Source organism: Antedon mediterranea, chromosome 2 (assembly GCF_964355755.1).
Source record: "Antedon mediterranea chromosome 2, ecAntMedi1.1, whole genome shotgun sequence".
Taxonomy (NCBI): Eukaryota; Metazoa; Echinodermata; class Crinoidea; order Comatulida; family Antedonidae; genus Antedon; species Antedon mediterranea.
Genome location: NC_092671.1, coordinates 22,764,660 through 22,783,240, shown reverse-complemented (window position 1 = coordinate 22,783,240; position 18,581 = coordinate 22,764,660). Strand labels below are relative to the sequence as shown.

The window sequence follows — 18,581 nt, the reverse complement described above, 5'->3', positions numbered from 1 at the left end:
ATTTCCAATGGTGATATATAAAATAAATTACTAAAAAACGTAATTATATGTAATTATTTTAACCAAAAACGGCGTAGTTAATAGAATTGTCGACTGAGGCCGCAAATTGTTTTACTTCTTTCGTGGCTAAAAACGATCATTTTTGGCGATGTTTTAGACCCTATATTTCGAAAACTACAAATCAGATTTACCTAATTCTTTCTTTATTGTAATATGAATACAACATACTAACATATAATGTTGGTTTGATTTTAATTTTGCATCGTTATCCCATATAAGACAATATGACTATGTAATCCTAGAACATATTGATCAGAGACGTCGTGTATGTACAGATAATGACACCAATTTTGTCGGCAAATTGGCAATTCCCGCCCCCCCCCCCCCCCCCAACTTCAAAATCCTGGATACGCCACTGCTACTACGTATGCCTCGCTAGAAGTGTATATACGTCAAACATGGAACGCCTTGGTTACCTACAGTATGTGTGGCTATGAAGTATAATGTATCATCATCAGGATATGTTAAATATTGCGTACGTTCGCATTGAACTTGAACGGAACGCAATCAAAACAAAATGCTGAGTAAATGATATCATCGGCAACAACATGTTATCGTCCTTTAATTACGTGTGTGTTTACCGGAGGAAAAGGTATGATCGTTTTACTTATTGGTAGCACGCTACATATCATAGCGTCTTTTTCTTCAAATTAGAGGTACCATTTATCATGAATTTTATGTGCGACAGAGTACCATTTCAGGTCACCGGGGGCGTCATTTAACAGGTAGTGTCGACGACGACGGCCCTGGACAAGTACTCATTTCCGCCATTTGTAAACGCTGACTTACGCGAAGCGCCCTGTTGTGACGCTTTTACTCAAAACTTATTTATACATCATTGTTTAAAAAAATTTATTTAAAGACGTTGAGCTGATGAAACAGAGGTCACATTCTTACTTCATGAAGACAACTAATGATAGACTCGGTATTGGAATATGATTGGATATTGCAAGAAAAATATTTATGATGCTGCATTCGGTCAAGATCCAAGATTCAAGAAATTGTATTTGTCCATAAAAATGGAAATTCACTTTGCTTGGTAGATTAAAACAACAATAAAAAACACACATAAAAAATGTTGCAACAATTTAAAACGTGCAGAATTATAACAGATTAAAATACAAGATAAAAGGTTAAAAATATAAAAAAAACTGTTAAAAATGTAAAACTATTTAAAAATTGCATTATCGTCTTACATTAGAATTAAAAATATGAATGCAATATGTTCCTGTCCAGCTTGTAAAATGATGTTGTATAGATTTTTTTTTATTATAAAGCAATAGTATTTGTAGTAAAGTATATTATTTTGTAAACATAACATTCAATAAATAAAAAATACTACTACAACAGTACACAGGATACATTCTTCAAATTTACTTATACTTCATAATTTTACTATAAATATTACAGTGCAAAAGGAGTTAATAAAAAATATAGGCCTATATACAGTATATCTTTTTTTTTCTCTCTCTTTTGTGGCGTTAACCACTATTTATTCAATTCCTCTTCAACAGATTAATACAGTTATTTCTAATAATAATAATAATAACTATTTCATTGTTATTCTCACTTTTTTTGGGGTTTATATATTGTTGTAAAACACATTACAACTTAATCATTACAACAGATTGGATATTACGCTCCTCTACGTTCTGCTATATACATATAAGTATGTTGTTTTGTAGAGCACTCTTTATTTCGAAATGGTGCATTTTTGTTGTGAATAATATTAGCATTTTGCAAAGCACGCTCGTTGAGCTTGTGCACCCTTTGTGTTCATAATCAGTGTACCATGTCCCGCATGCGATTTTTTTTTTCATACATAAGTTGGGGACCCCCCTCATGAAACGTCACAAAATAAACATGAATAATTCATCAGTTAAATTTTCTTGTTCCGTGTGCACCCAAGCGTATAGCAACAAGAAGTGATTACACAACTGCGATACGATACTTTCTACAGTAGGCCTAGGATTCTAAGTCAATTCACGTGATTGCCTTCGCGCACTCTTCTTCACACAAAATGTGTCGAGTCGAGGCTAATCGACAGCTAGGCAAGACATTAAACTAAGTAGCAATTCATTGGACATAGCCCAAAGAAAGCTTAGACCCACAAGAATAAAGAATGTATGTGTATAATTTGTGTACTGTATTTTTTTAATTCTGCTATTTTATTATTAAACAATATGCATGTACTCAAAGGAACTTTAAAAATGCGCGTATATGAACACATGAGATGGGAAGATTTGACCCACGAGAATAAAAAATGTATTTTTGTGTAATGATTATTGTTTAATTTTGCTGACTTATTACTCGGATAGTTACACTATCTTTGGTCATACCTAACACACACACGTCACACACACCCACACAGCTACTACTAGAATAGACATGGGTTTAGAGACTAATAATTAGGCCTAATAGTATTGTGCCATAGTATTAATAGAAACTATAATTTTAACACGTAATTCTTTAGTAATAAATTATATTAAAAACACCATAAACTAAAGGCTGATTATTTCGACAATCCACACAAAACGCCGCTATTCTTCTATGAAATCGCACGCCGCAACAACAACAGCGGAGATAGGCCTAGAATCGTACCGCACTTGTGTAATCACTTCTTGTCGCTTGGGTGCACACGGAACAAGAAAATTTAACTGATGAATTATTCATGTTTATTTTGTGACGTTTCATGAGGGGGTCTCCAACTTATGTACGAAAAAAAAAATCGCGTCCCGCATACCTGGCTCAGCCTATATATTGTGCCAGTTCTGCGGTACATTTCATTTCGAAACCTGAGCTGCACTGCACTATACCCTATATACAGACTATATACATTATTTTAAAATACAAATATAAACAAGAAATATTTCTTACAAAAAACGCTGCTCGCTTATTGAAAAATATTTTTTATTTCAAATGTTTTTGAATGTGTCATTTTATTGTCACATAATAGTTATTTTACCTGAAAAAAAAAAAGTAAAATAGAACTGCTAGGTACCTGGAAATTGCACTTATATAGGCCCATATTGATAAATGAAACGAAATTATATAAGGACCAGCCCGGGTGTCACGAAACCTAAGACCACGAAAGCGAAGACCCCCTAAGATCTAAGATCACGAAAGCTAAGACCCAAGACCTAAGATTACAAATATTTATCTTTCGCACCTGCCTTGTATTTTAACTCCCAACATTTATTCTGAATACCACACCTTAGAATTGGCACTTTCATGAAAAAGAATCACATAAAAATTAACAAATACATTTTAATATTGATGATTTTACAGACGTTTTTCTCGCACACAAAATGACTAGCATACAGTACTACAGTAGGCCTACCCCATGTTCAATGTTTTTGTTTCTATGGAACGTCAAAAGAGCAAAAATTATATAGAGGGCTGAAAACTCTGTGGAGTCCATCTACAGTGTGGATGGAACAATGTAAAATTAAAATTGTAATGATAATAGCATAATCATGCAAGTACGAAGAAATATATACTGGCAAATAAATTTTAATTTAAAAATCATGATAAGTTTTTTTGTTTCGTTTTCTTTCTGTTTTTATGCTTGTACTATTATTGTTGCTCTTTTGGCGCTCCATAGAAACAAAAACATTGAGCATGGTGGGAGCTCGAGGAGTTACATTACAGTATACAAAGAAACACATCTGTAAAATCATCAATTTAAAGGATTTATTTATTTGTTATTATGTGTTTCTCCTTCTGAAAGTACTTATACGTCCTAATTTTAAAGTGTGGTGTTCAGGATAAAGTTAGTCAACAAATTTGGAGTCAAAATACAAGAAAGGCAGGTGCGTAAGAAAAACATCCTCTGAACCAACACAATGGAGTAAATATATACCAACAAACAACCCGTCAAGTTTGTTTGTTGTAAAGAAAAAATATACATTTACTCAACGGGCGAAAATAATGTGAGTTTATCTATGTTTTGCGGTAGTATTAAATTATATTTATGGTAATAAATGAAACCTACTGTGTTTAAAATTATTTATGGATAAACAAGTATTGTTTTTAATCTGTAGTATATCTTAGTATTTGTAATCTTAGGTGTTGGGTCTTAGCTTTCGTGATCTTAGGTCTTAGGGGGTCTGAGCTTTCGTGGTCTTAGGTTTCGTGACACCCGGACCAGCCCGCCATGGATGGTTGGGTAAATCTAAAAAAATTGTGAAAAATAGAGCTGCTAGGTCCCTGCAAAACATTGAAATATGAAACGAAACTATAGGTCTACAGGACCAGCCCACCATGGTTGCGGTGGAGCTAAGAACATTTTGAAAAATTGAGTTGCTAGATCCCGGAAATTTAACTTATTATACTTTGAATCATAAAACAAAATATACCGGTACGTCTCCAGAACCAGCCCTACCATGTATATAAACAAAATTGGAAAAAAAAAGAGAGCTCTAGGTTCCCAGACAATTCACCAACTGTATATTGTACATTGTACATTGAAATATGAAATGAAATATATAAGTATCCATGACCAGCTCTATAATTTGGATGGTTGAGCTAAGACAATTTTGAAAACTAGAGCTACAAGTCTTCAAAAACTACACTTACACTTAAAAAATTCAGGCATAGAGGCCTAAAAAAGTGACCTTTTTACCTTTTATTTGGAAGGGAATGCGTCCGCAAGCGTAGGGGAAATCAGTTTATTTCCCAGATATGAATCTGGAATTTCGATGTACGAGGAGCAGTTCATGACATACAGGACATTGGAAATGTAATAACTTGCTATTACAATAAGATGTTGGCTAAACGCAAAATGGCATGGTTTTTGTTTAGTAATGTAGGCGAGCCTACAGTGAAACGTCTATTTTAGGTACCCCACGGTACAAAGGGTTAATTGTAAATTAATTAAATTCGTACCCCTTTGCTGTATAGCGTACGTCGATACACAGTACACGACGTAACGCTTCGGTAAAGTTCACCTGGAAACTACAGTACACTTTCTGGTTCCTGGATGGAACACGATATCACGCCAAATGTTAAACGATTCGTACAAAGGGACACTGCCAGACAAGTACGTACCTATTGTTTGTTAGTAATACATGCATATAAAGTGTAATAGCCCTCCGACGTACGTACTAAAAAAAGTGGAACGTCGCGGTTTTCTAGGCGCTGAAGCTACGAAGTGAACGCCAATGATTTTTACTGTATATTATATTCCCCGACGAAAAGTACTCGCGTTCCTCGAGGTGGGGGGGGGGGGAGGACTCCCCGACGAGGAGGCTACATCCCCCGTCTCGTTGTATCATGGGACCTGGAAACAGACAGCTTCACCTTCAAGATATCAGCACAAAAGAATGATGAATACACTACATGAGGTGTTTTGTCTGTGGTCAACAGCCTATTTGACACATTGGGTCTTGTATCACCAATCACACTACAAGGGGAAATCCTTGTAAGAAAATTAAGCTCCGGAACTGTCGATTGGGACGCTCCTCTTAATCCAGAACAGTTGGAAACAGTCACTAGCCCACCTAGAAAATCTCAAGGTACCAAGATGTTATGTACGATCTTCGGTAAAACTGGTTACGAGAAAAGAGTTGAGTATTTTCTCAGATGCGTAAACTCAAGCTATCGGAGCTGTCGCCTATCTTACTGTGACCAACGAAGTAGGCCGTCACAATGGGATCGTTTTATCCAAAAGCAAGGTAGCTCCCAAACCAGCTTACACAGTTCCAACAATTTTGTGCTCCGGTATTAGCGACTGAAATTTTCGAACTTATAAAAGATGAAATGGACATCCGCTTTGATACGGTGAAATTTTATACAGACAGTCGTGTAGTGCTTTGTTACATAAATAATAAGACACGACGTTTGTATGTTTATGTAGCAAATAGAATCAACCGGATTACAAAATCAACATCTCCAAGTCAATGGCAACCGAGAGCAATCCTGCTGACTTTGCATCAAGGCCAACTGCCCCAGACGCTCTACTTTTGCAGCAACTGGTTCGATGGCCCAATCATTGTCCAGACTGCCGGGCAATTCCTGAAATCACATTTGACTTGATAGATCCGGATGAAAATGACGAAGTGAGACCCACTGTCACCAAAATGTCAACACATAGCGTCGAGCCACGACTTGGCAACTCGCGTTTTAAACGTTTTTCTGATTGGCAAAGACTGTTACTCGTGATAGCAAAACTTAAGAAGGTGGCAGCTTCGTTCAAGTTGAAAAATAACAACGGATGGGGAACGTTTACTTCCCAGATAACACTACAGTAGATGAGATTAACGCAGCCAGAATCGTTGTGGTGCAGGCGGTTCAAGAAGAGACGTACCTAGATGAAATTGCTTGTCTAAAAACGAGACGTCCATTACCAAAAGTTAGATCCTATCTTGGGAGACGACGGGCTACTTAGAATCGGAGGGCGCTCTGAAAATCTAGAGATAGATTACAACCAAAAACATCCAGTAATTCTACCAGCGGATAATCATGTCGCAACCTTGATTGCTAGATATCATCATCGCAGAGTGGCCCATCAAGGTCGTCACATAACTGAAGGAGCAATACGATCCGGTGGATATTGGGCTAACGGCTTGTTTCAGCAATGATATACAAATGTGTATAGCCTGCAGATTTAGAGGTAAAACTGCGACACAGAAGATGGCTGACTTACCATTAGACCGCATCACGCCATCACTTCCATCAGTGTAGGCATAGATGTATTTGGTCCGTGGAATGTGATAACACGCGGGACCAGAGGTGGCAGTGCCGACAGCAAACGATGAGCAGTTATGTTTGCCCGTCTTACGTCAAAAAATTTGCCAGTTCTTGATTTTGATAGTAAATTGTTAAGGTTAGCAGCTCCGTACTTTGCTTATCCATTGTGTCATATTGTGAATCTCTCTCTCATGTCTGGTCTTGTCCCAGCTGATTGGAAAGTAGCAAGGACAACTCCTATATATAAAGGAAAGGGTAGTAAAGACAGTATGAGCAATATCTGTCGTTGCTCATATCGCAAAGATTATAGAGAGAGTGGTTCAGGAACAAATCATTTCTTTTCTTAGTTTGTTTGATTTAATTAACATTGATCAATTTGCCTTTTTGAAAAACCATTCTACTGTAACATGCTTGCACAGAGTAGTTGATGATTGGTTAGAAAGTTTTAATGACTCCGAGGTCGTCGGCGCTTGTTTCTTAGATATATCCAAGTGCTTTGACACGATAGATCACTCAATATTGTTATTTAAGCTTTACAAATATGGTTTCCATGAAAATGTTGTTTACTGGTTTAGTAATTACTTAAAAAACAGAAAACAGTTTGTATACTGTAACAATAACAAATCTACACTTAAAGAAATCAATATTGGTGTTCCACAAGGAAGTGTCCTGGGACCCATCTTGTTTCTCATTTTCATAAATGATATTTCGCAGTCTATAGTAAATGGAACTTGCAGCGTTTTTGCTGATGATGTTGTCGTTTACACCTCGGGTGATACTGCTAAGATAGTAAATGATTCATTACAAATAATTATTGATAACATTGGTAAATGGTATGATGACAACCACCTCTCTATAAATTCTGAAAAAACAAAGGTTATGTTACTAAGAAACAATCATACAGCTGACAGTAATGATTTAAATATACAAATTGGAACCAGTAAATTAGAACAAGTTGATAGTATAAGGTATCTGGGAGTCGTAATCGATGAAATGTTAACTTGGAAACAAAATACTCAATGTATTAGTAAAAATATTGGATATAAAATAACAATGCTAGGTAAAATGGCTAGTAGTTTAAGTAAACCGTTACTTGAAACTCTATATATAAGTACAATTCAGCCTTGTAGTGATTATGCTATAACAGTCTGGGGAAATACGACAGAGTTAAACAAAAATATTTTAAAGCGACATCAAAAAAGAGCTGCTCGAATTGTAACTAACAACTTCGATTATATTAGTGTAAAGGGTGACAACATCATCCAGAACCTATCGTGGCAAACTCTTGAAGAGAAACGAGATTTCTCCCTAGCATGTCTAATGTATAAATGTGTTTACGGCCTTGCACCAATTAGATTAGTAAATGAAATTGAATTGATTCGCGATATTCACACCCACTTAACACGTGGAGTAGAAAATTTGAATGTAACAATACCTAAATACACCCTTAGTAAAATGAATTCGTCCTTTAAAGTTGCAGGCGCAAAAATATGGAACAATTTACCAATTAATATTAAATCGGCACCAACAATTACGTCCTTTAAGGCTAGATACAAATCTCATTTCTTTTCATAAAAACTGACATGTATTATATTTAAAGATGTATTGTCACTTTGTCAAATTTCAAAAAAAAAAAAAAAAAAAAGATTTCGAAAAAAAGTGGGTCATTTTGAAGTATCATAATAGTTATTATTTTTCACAAAAAATGAGTTGGAAAAAAAATCATATAACTGAAATACAGACGTTTTTTGGTTAAAAAAATAACTTTGACTTCCAGTCAAAGTTTTATATCAAAACATTTCTCATAATGCAACGCGCTTATTTGGCTACTCTGTAGGCATAATCATAAAACGTCCTTGAGATATGTGTGGAAACACCTTCTCATCCGTGACGAGTTGTAAACAATCCTAATTAGCATCATGCATGTATATGCATGGTTTGAAATCTTTGTTTACTTTCTTTCGGGACGATTATCCAGACGAAATGTAATCAAATTAATTTAGCTGTTAATTACGTAAAATTGTTGTTTTGGCTCGAATTTTCGACTTAAGGTGAAAAACTTTAATATTACTTTGATATGGCCAATTTAAATTTAGAATATTTTGACCTTCATTTTTTTGTGTATTAAGGGACAATACATCTTTAATGAAGTTTCTCTTTTGTATATTTTGATTAAGACAGGACCACAATGTAAAACAGATACACTGTTATCTGATTGTTTTATCCTGTATAAATATATTATTTATTATTATTATTATTATTATAAGGGCTGTACACATCGAAGTATTAGAATCGATGTCGTCTTCAAGTTTAATAAATGCTCTTCGTAGATTCTTTGTTATTCCATGGTTATTTGTGCACCAGCAAGAATCATCCGATCAGACAGGGGAATAAATTCACCCGATTCTGTAACTGTTACCATGTATATGGTTCACCGTTGTGCAGTTGTCAAGCATGTACATGGATACTGTCTGTCATTGGTCACAAGTACATGCATGATGATATTGCTCTTGCATGTTATAATACAATCGCATTTAGAGCGCTGCTGACGTCAGACAGCTACCAGTTAGCAGACGGATTTTGTGTACGGAGTTTATGTAATATTAAATTTTTTTTTAAATATTTACACAACAAATTCAAAATTCCACGCTTACATTTTTAACTTATATATCTAGTATATTTTTTGGTAAAGGATCACATTTTTATAGGTAAAAAAAGTGACGTAAAATAGTTCGTGGCAGGTGGGGGCTTAGCCTGCTGCGTCACACACTCTCTAGGCCCAACTAGGCCTGAATTTGAAGGGTGCTGGTCAATTCGTACCCGAACCAACTACTACCCATTTCATTGCCAACCCGGCGAATTCGGGCGTCGTACCCAAATGTTAGGTCTTACTTTGGCTAGCATAGGCTATCCCCCACCCGCTAACTACAAGCCGCCTAGGCCTGGAAGTACAGTATCTAGGCTAGTAGTAGTGAGTAGGGCCCGGGGATAGTAGGCTAGGCCATGGCTAATAGTATACTCTAGCTAGGGGGAGGTCCCTCTGGACATACCCGGCCTACAGTAGGCATAGTGGTGGGTACTTTTGTTGCCATTTTCCGGGCGGGGGTGAGTGGGGGGTGTACTATAGTATAGGCATGTTAGGCCAGCTAGCATACCCACTCCATTTCATAATAGTCATACATACCTGCAAAAGACCCACGACGCGTAAGCAACAACTTCCTAGGTGCGGATGCAATTTCTTCGGTGCCGAATAGGCCCTATGCCTATTGCAGTTTGAGGCCACTTGATTCTCATACCATCATACATTGTTTTTTAAATGTTTTAGAATGGCATCGAAGACCTTGCATGATTATTTATTAGACCAAGATGTACAGTATGTATGGTGCGTCATAACGTTATCTTTTCTATAAATGTTCCAATAAAATAATATTTAGCATGGCACTTAATTACGCTGTTATTTGGTCTTTGCTTCTCCTCCACCCACATGTGGGTAACTTATTGGTTGCTAAAATAGTAGATAGTAGTAGTACCAAACTACATGTAACAATTGAGGGAATAAACAGAAAGAAAGAAGAAAATACCAAACTGGCTCTTCTTGTCATCTTGTATTTTATGTACTCAAATGGCAGAAATAAAAAGTAAGTCATTAAAGTTGCCATTAAAAAAAATAAATGTACAGTACCAGTTTAAAAAGATAACTTATGCATAGGGCGGACGCAGGGATGTTGCCCCAGTTGCCCGGGCAACACCCTTAATTTCATACTAAATGTTTTTTTCTGCCACTAAACTAAAATTTAGATCCCACTTCATCATAGGCATATATTAACCATATTAACGTTGTTATAGAAGTCCATTGTTGGAAGAGTCTATATGTAAATCGACTGACTGCAGCGTAAAATTAACCGCGCACAATTTAACGACGGTCAGTGGATTTTTTTTTCATTTCTCTACGACCGTAAAATTAGGCCGAAATTCCGTAGTAATTTACAAACCTGTGGCGTAAATGCTTGGTTTCTATTATGGCCCTGGACTCTTGGGCAACCCTCTTAAAATAGTCCTGCGACCACCCCTGATAATTACCTATTGGGTCTAGGCTTGTTGTCACCTGGAATTTTGCCACTTGGCCTTTAGCAACCCAAAATATTGCTACCTGGCCTAAAAATCCAGGTGGCAACGTGCCAGAACCTGACTACTAAATGCAAACTAATGTCGAGAACTTGTGTGTTCAGTTAACTGCAAATAGTCTCACCGCAGAAGATCATTGTCATAATTACTCAGTATTGGTTTATATTTTGATACTTTTTTGTGTGACACAGAATTTAAATCCATTCTATGATTTAAAAGCTTTTTGTGTATAAAGTTTTTGCGATCTGAGCATTATAGTATGGGTAAGAAAATCAGAGATGTAATATGTGCTGGGTGCCCAGCCTAAAGTTCTTCCAATTCAATTATGTAGTATTATATTATAAGATACTTCACAACAACAATATTTGTGTTTTATTTTGTTTACAAAAAATAGTAACAATGTGTATAATATTTCATATATTTGCCTATGTTTGCTTTGAGGTTATTTGTAGGCTAAAATTATAGTAAAATAAACATTAGTATAATACTGGTAACTGGTTGTAAAGTTAAACATAAAAGACACTTTCCCTGCAATTGTTGACGTTTTGTAAAAAATATGCATATACTGTATATTACTTTAAAAAAGTTGTATAGGCCTAGTTGGTAAACAGCGGTAACATACGAACATCGTACGCTTCAGATCTTCACTGCTTAAAGATGGAAGAAAATTATTGTAATAGGCCAGTATAGTATTTAATTTAACATGAAAAGCAGCTTAAAATAGATGAAAAAAAAACATAAAGGGAAAAGTACATTTATAAATGCATTTTGTAAATTTAAATCCTCAAATGTTCTGGAACATTTGCTTCTGGCTCCCAGGTAGGTTTTTTGAAGCCAACCCACTTTACTTGGTACATAAATTGTCCTTTCTTCTTTTTCTTTTTTAATATTTTTTCAAATGCATAAAATCCTGAAAAAAAAAAAGCAATTTTTACAAGCATGAAAATAAGTTAAACAAACTGTGTTTCCAAAACAATATTTGATTACCTTCTTTCAACTCAGTTTTCTTACTGGTATGCCCAATCTCCGAACAAATGTTTGCTAAATCTGTATTTTTTTCTGGGAAAAAAAACAGTTAAGCATTAATTGTTAAAACATTTTCTTGAGGTTCCCTACTCTCTAATTTGAATGTATGTGCTATTGCTATTTAAAAAATTTCTTTGAATTTAATTATGCACAAGGACACTTTATTGAGTAAAAACTTAGTCTAGTGTATACTGTTGTGTTAAGGTCAATTAACTGTCAAATAATTTTTTTAATTTTATTTTTTTTAAAGAACTATAACACTGTATTGCTCATAGGTCATTCCATATTCTGTCAAGTCTTTAAAGCTCAGGTACAGGCATGAATTTTAAATATAATATTTGGTTAATTGTACATAAATCAAATATTTGTAACAGAAATCAACACGAAAAAACATGAATTTCCCTTAATATGGCCAAATACAAAATTTTGCAAAATTCTTCCATAAAAACCAGGAAGACCTTTTTTCAGTAGTTAGGTAGTTAACCTAATGTAATAACATGTCTTGTGACTCCCTAGAAGGTGAAAAAAGATGGTGGATATACGGTGGATAATTTTTGCTATAGCATGAAAATAAAAATTTGAAGTTGAATAAAAATTCCAGAAATGTAATATTTAAGTTATATTACCTATACTTATTCATCTGATAACATTTTTTACCACATTGTTTACTTTTCGTAGCTTTTTAAAATGCCCCTCTATTTACAAAATGTGTGTACAAAAGAATAGAGATTTTACTGTGTAATTTGAACTATCCCCCCACTGATAAGAAAGTGCTTATTTTCAACAAGCTCGTGTAACACAAATAAAATCCCAAAAATTATGAAACATAGGGGAAACTATAGATCAATAATTATTGGAATGTATGATCAATAGAATTTTTTTGCCCGCACCTGGCCTTTAACACAATTGTATTCATTGTATGTGTTGCTGTTTTAAATTTAAGTAGGTTTGCTAAATGTGTTACCCACCAAAATCAATTAACACTTCGTGAGGCCTAATGGTACCTTCAATTTCAGCTGTGGAAGAATTATGTTCATTGTGAAGAATATCACAAAGAAAAGTAAATACTGTATAAACATTTTGATTCACACTAAATACACATTTTTAATATATCAACAAATATAACATCAAATATCAAGTAAATGATGTTTAACTTACCATCAGCAATAACTGTTTCATTTTCTGTTGCTGTGGATGAATAAATTGCAATAAATAATATTTTATTCAATGACTATATCATATAATAGACTCGAACACCTTTCTACAACAAATTGTTTGGTTGCATTAAATATCAAGTAAATGATGTTTAACTTACCATCAGCAATAACTGTTTCATTTTCTGTTGCTGTGGATGAATAAATTGCAATAAATTATATTTTATTCAATTACAGTACTATATCATATAATAGACTCAAACACCTTTCTACAACAAATTGTTTGGTTGCATTAAATATCAAGTAAATGATGTTTAACTTACCATCAGCAATAACTGTTTCATTTTCTGTTGCTGTGGATGAATAAATTGCAATAAATTATATTTTATTCAATGACTATATCATATAATAGACTCAAACACCTTTCTACAACAAATTGTTTGGTTGCATTAAATATCAAGTAAATGATGTTTAACTTACCATCAGCAATAACTGTTTCATTTTCTGTTGCTGTGGATGAATAAATTGCAATAAATTATATTTTATTCAATGACTATATCATATATTAGACTCGAACACCTTTCTACAACAAATTGTTTGGTTGCATTAAATATCAAGTAAATGATGTTTAACTTACCATCAGCAATTTGAACTGTTTCATTTTCTGTTGCTGTGGATGAATAAATTGCAATAAATTATATTTTATTCAATTACTATATCATATAATAGACTCAAACACCTTTCTACAACAAATTGTTTGGTTGCATTAAATATCAAGTAAATGATGTTTAACTTACCATCAGCAATAACTGTTTCATTTTCTGTTGCTGTGGATGAATACATTGCATTAAATTATATTTTATTCAATTACTATATCATATAATAGACTCAAACACCTTTCTACAACAAATTGTTTGGTTGCATTAAATATCAAGTGTAGTGATTATTTTAGTTGGTTCCGAGCTTTCTCAGGCGTATATAACTCCACGCGACGTACACAGCTGTCACTGAATGATAACTCATACAAAAAGTATATTTAACTCAACTAGAACTTTTATTCCTTGTAACTCGATTAATACATCTTTCTACCACTACCAGTCAAGCCTTAATTTCTTTATCATCTTTCCGTACATCTATTCTCTCCTCTCCTTATTTTAATATCTATTAAATTCCACTTTTATACTGGACATGCACATTTTAGGCTTTAGAGGAGGATAACATTTTCCCTCCAAAAATTATACGATTTTGATTGGCTAATAATATTAGGCGGACCTGGTCTAAAGCATCCTTATCTAAACACAGGGAATCAGAACATAAATAATATGACATTCCCCTTTTTGGGAAAAAGATTGTGTCAATCTTTCCAAAAATTTAACATTTAAAACCATTTTAGTATAAACTATCTACAAATAACACCTCTATAATATTATTATGCACGGCTTAATCCATCTGCATTTCCATTTAATGATCCTTTCTTGTAAATAACTTTAAATTTATATTCTTGTAAAAACAGAGCCCATCTCATAAGTCTAACATTGGCACCCTTCATTGAGTCCATCCATCTCAATGCCTGGTGGTCAGTATGAACTTGAAATTCACAACCATACAGATAATACTTAAGTTTATTGATAGCCCAAACAATAGAGAGGCACTCTTTTTCTGGCACAGAATATCTCTGCTCATGTACAGATAACTTTCTACTTAAGTACACAATGGGATAATCATTACCCTCACCATCTATTTGGCTCAGCACTGCACCTATGCCATAATTTGAGGCATCGGTTTGCAATAAAAACATCTTATCAAAATTTGGGGCTTTTAATACATTATCATCAGTAAGTCGTTTCTTTAAAGTTACAAAGGCATTTTCACATTGTTCATTCCACTTAACGGTATTACTTTTACTCTTTAAAGTTAAATCAATCAATGGCTTAGCAATATCGGCATAGTTCTGTACAAATTTTCTGTAATAGCCAGTTAATCCGAGAAATGATCGGACTTGTTTTTTAGACAAAAGGTCTGGGGAACTTTTCCACAGCCTCAACCTTATCAATCATGGGTCTAATTTCTACATTACCAATCTTATGCCCCAGAAATTCTACCTGTGCATAGGCAATTTTACATTTCAAAGGCTTTGCTGTCAATCCAGCACTACTTAATCTTTCTAATACATCATTCAAATGAAAAATATGATCTTTCCAAGTTTGACTATAAATACATATGTCATCTATATATGCCTTAGCATATCCCTCAGTACCTTGTAATACCTTATCCATTAATCTTTGGAAAGTACTAGAGCTATTTTGCATACCAAATGGAAGTACATTGTAACAATACTGTCCAAATTGTGTAACAAATGCTGATTTGTCTTTGGTCTTAGGATCCAGAGGCACCTGGTAAAATCCTTTAGTTAGATCTAACGTAGTTATGTATATTGCGGATGATACCTCATCCAACATTTCGTCTATGCGAGGCATAACATAAGGGTCAAATTGTGTAGTCTTATTTAGTGATCTAAAATCTGTCACCATTCTAATTTGATTCTGGCCTTTCTTCAGGGCAATAATAGGTGCAGCATAGGCACTAACTGTAGGTTCTATTATACCCATAGCCAACATACTATCTAATTCCTCTTTCAATTTACCCTTTAATGCTTGGGGCGTTCTATATGCCCTATGCCTTATAGGCATTTCACCATTAGTCTTAATTTCATGTGTCACCAAGTATTATGCTTTGTTTGTTGTCGCTACACTGTACTTAAACAGACGTACATAGGACTACCGTTAAACACAATCCAAATAACATTTATTCAACATATCAACTGTCGTGACTCGCGTCCATGTTAAACCCTCCCTCGATCCCCGCTAGGTGGCGCTAGATCAATATTGCATACTACCACATCTCCCTTTTTTTTTTAGAGATTGATTAATCAGCTTTATAATTTTAAGTCGCGCAGCAACTAAACTTTAACTTTAAACACAAATTAACATTTAGAGTAAGATCATGTCAATCATTGAATTTCCATCTGTGTTTCAATAAAGGTCCGATATTGTTCATTATCAAATCAGTGTTCAGTGTTTTTATTTTTGGTGAGTGATTATAGATCAGTGTTCATTATATGAAATTAGGATGTTACATATTCATCCAAATAACGTGGTCTTCGCCGGTTCCGTTGTGGTCTGGTATTCGATGGTGTTGATGCTTCCGGTGGCTTCGGGTTGTTGTGGATGTCCGCTTCAGTTGGCGTTCCCGCATCGCTGGAGTGATCGTGATTGGTTGGAGTTTGGTTTTCCTTCACCTCACCATCTCTCTCCTTTGGTTGTTCTTGCATCATCACATCCTTGTTAGTGAGCTTCCGTGTCATTGCACGATTTCTTCTCACTGTTTTTCCATCCGTATCGATGTACACGGACCTGGGTGCCTTGTGGTATCCCGTGATTGTTCCGTGACGTTTCAAGTCCGGTATATATACTTTGTCACCCGGACTTAGTTGTTCCGCATCTGCAGCTCTGTGACGGTTGTCAAAGTTTCTCTTCATTTCACGTCTATATCTCTCCTCTTTCTGTCTAAGGTCAGTCTGGTCTGGTAGTTTTGGTCGGAGCTCTTCTGGGTGGCATGGCACTCTTGTCTTTAGTCTCCGACTCATATTCAACTGTGTTGGTGAATACCCATTTTGAAGTGGTGTGTTACGGTACTGTAGCATTGCCAAATACTCATCGTCACACTTGTTCATGAAGGATTTGATGGTTTGTACTGCTCGTTCCGCCTCGCCGTTTGACTGTGGGAAATGAGGGGATGATGTTACATGTTCAAATCTCCAGCTCTGTGCAAATGCTTTGAATTCGTCAGAGCTGTATTGTGGTCCATTGTCTGAGAACAGGACGTCTGGTATGCCTTGACGACTGAATATTTTCTTCAATTTGGCAACAGTTTTTTTCGTAAATACATTCTTTGTGACAATGCAGACCTCAATGTCTCTTGAGTAATAATCTACAGCAAGTAGATAGTTACGTCCCTTGTAATGGAAAAAGTCGGTACCAACTCTAGACCATGGTCGGTTTGGGAACTCTGTTCCTCGCATTGGTTCTGCTTGACTTCTCCTGTATCTTGCGCACATCTCGCAGTTCCTCACAACTTTCTCTATGTCTCTCGATATCCCTGGCCACCATACTGAAGACATTGCATTTGCTCTCATCTTTGTAATTCCTTGGTGACTGTCATGTAGACAACGTAGAATATCTGTTCTGAGTTTTGGAGGGATTACTAGACGTTTGCTCTTTAGGAGGAGGCCTTCATGTACAGAAAGGCTACCTCTTTCTTTCCAGTAGCTGTGCAGATAGCCGGATGCCTCTGATTTCTCGTTCCATCCTTCTTGAACATGGTACGTCACCATTTTTAGAGTGTCGTCTTTTCGCAGTTCTGACCTTATCTCCTCCAGTCTCTTGTCTGATGCTGGTAGAGTCACCATCACGCTGTTTACGAAACATTCTACCTCATTCCTTAACTTTTCTTCACGGTCGATCTCTTCGTTTGCACGTCTTTCTTTGTGCCTCGGCGATCTTGACAGTGCATTGGCTGTGTACAATAACTTCCCGGGCACATGGTTTATATCAAAGTTAAACCTCATCAGACGCATTCGGAATCTCTGAACTCGTATAGGGAGTTCGTCAATGTTCTTGGTAGAGAAAAGTGGAACCAATGGTTTGTGGTCGGTTTGGACTCTAAACTTGAGTCCCACTAACAGATCGGCCCAATGTTCAAGTGACCATGTGGTGGCAAGTGCTTCTTTTTCGATCTGTGCATATCTGCGTTCCGTTGCCGTCATGGATCTACTTGCATAGGCTACTGGTCTCAGCTCGCCATTTTCTTGTTTCTGTAGAAGCACAGCACCTAGTCCAAAACTGCTCGCATCGGCTGATATAACGGTTTCTTTTGTGGTGCTGTAGAGTTTCAGTACTCTGTCTGAGCTTAGTTCATTCTGTATCTTGACGAATGTTTCTTGTTGAGCTTGGTCCCAAACCTATTCATTTTCCTTCTTCATGAGATCCCGTAATGGTTTGGTGGTCTCTGCCAGGTTAGGAACGAATTTCATCTGTTGGTTTACCATTCCTAGGAACTGTCTGAGTTCCGTGACATTGGTGGGTGGTTGCATTTTCATAATTGCTTCGATTTTCTTTGGGTCTTTTCTCAATCCTTCACCATCGATTATCTGGCCCAAGTAATCCAGTTTCGTCTGAGAGAATTTGCATTTCGCACTATTTAGAGTTAGACCACTTTTGTCTAATCTCTTCAGTACTGCATTGAGCCTATTGTCGTGCTCTGTCTGATTGCTGCCAGTGATCAGAATGTCGTCCATATGACATACAACACCTTCTAGACCTCTCAGCTCTCGGTCCATCTGCTTTTGGAAGTACTCCGGTGCTGACGATATCCCATAAGGAAGACGTTTAAACACATACCTCCCAAAAGGTGTAATGAAGGTAGTTAGTTTTGTGCTTTCTAGGCTCAGCTTCACCTGGTGAAACC

At 35.8% G+C, this 18,581-nt stretch overlaps 1 protein-coding gene across 1 annotated transcript; it reads right to left on the bottom strand.

The window, feature by feature from the left end:
- Positions 1 to 11,305: 11,305 nt before the first annotated feature.
- LOC140040725 (uncharacterized) lies at positions 11,306 to 16,012 on the bottom strand. Its single transcript, XM_072086871.1, has 7 exons — positions 13,853 to 16,012; positions 13,693 to 13,725; positions 13,379 to 13,408; positions 13,217 to 13,246; positions 13,060 to 13,089; positions 11,863 to 11,934; positions 11,306 to 11,785 (listed from the first exon to the last, which is right to left on the bottom strand). Exons 1-7 carry the CDS (start codon positions 13,896 to 13,898, stop codon positions 11,652 to 11,654), a joined length of 375 nt encoding a protein of 124 aa, XP_071942972.1. The 5' UTR covers positions 13,899 to 16,012; the 3' UTR covers positions 11,306 to 11,651.
- Between the last annotated feature and the right edge of the window lie 2,569 nt (positions 16,013 to 18,581).

Coding starts and splice junctions, on each gene's coding strand:
- LOC140040725 (XM_072086871.1), bottom strand. CDS start 13,898: ATGTATTCATCCACAGCAACAGAAAATGAAACAGTTATTGCTGATG. Junction 13,409..13,692: donor AACAGTTCAAATTGCTGATG/GTAAGTTAAACA, acceptor ATTCATCCACAG/CAACAGAAAATGAAACAGTT. Junction 13,090..13,216: donor TGAAACAGTTATTGCTGATG/GTAAGTTAAACA, acceptor ATTCATCCACAG/CAACAGAAAATGAAACAGTT.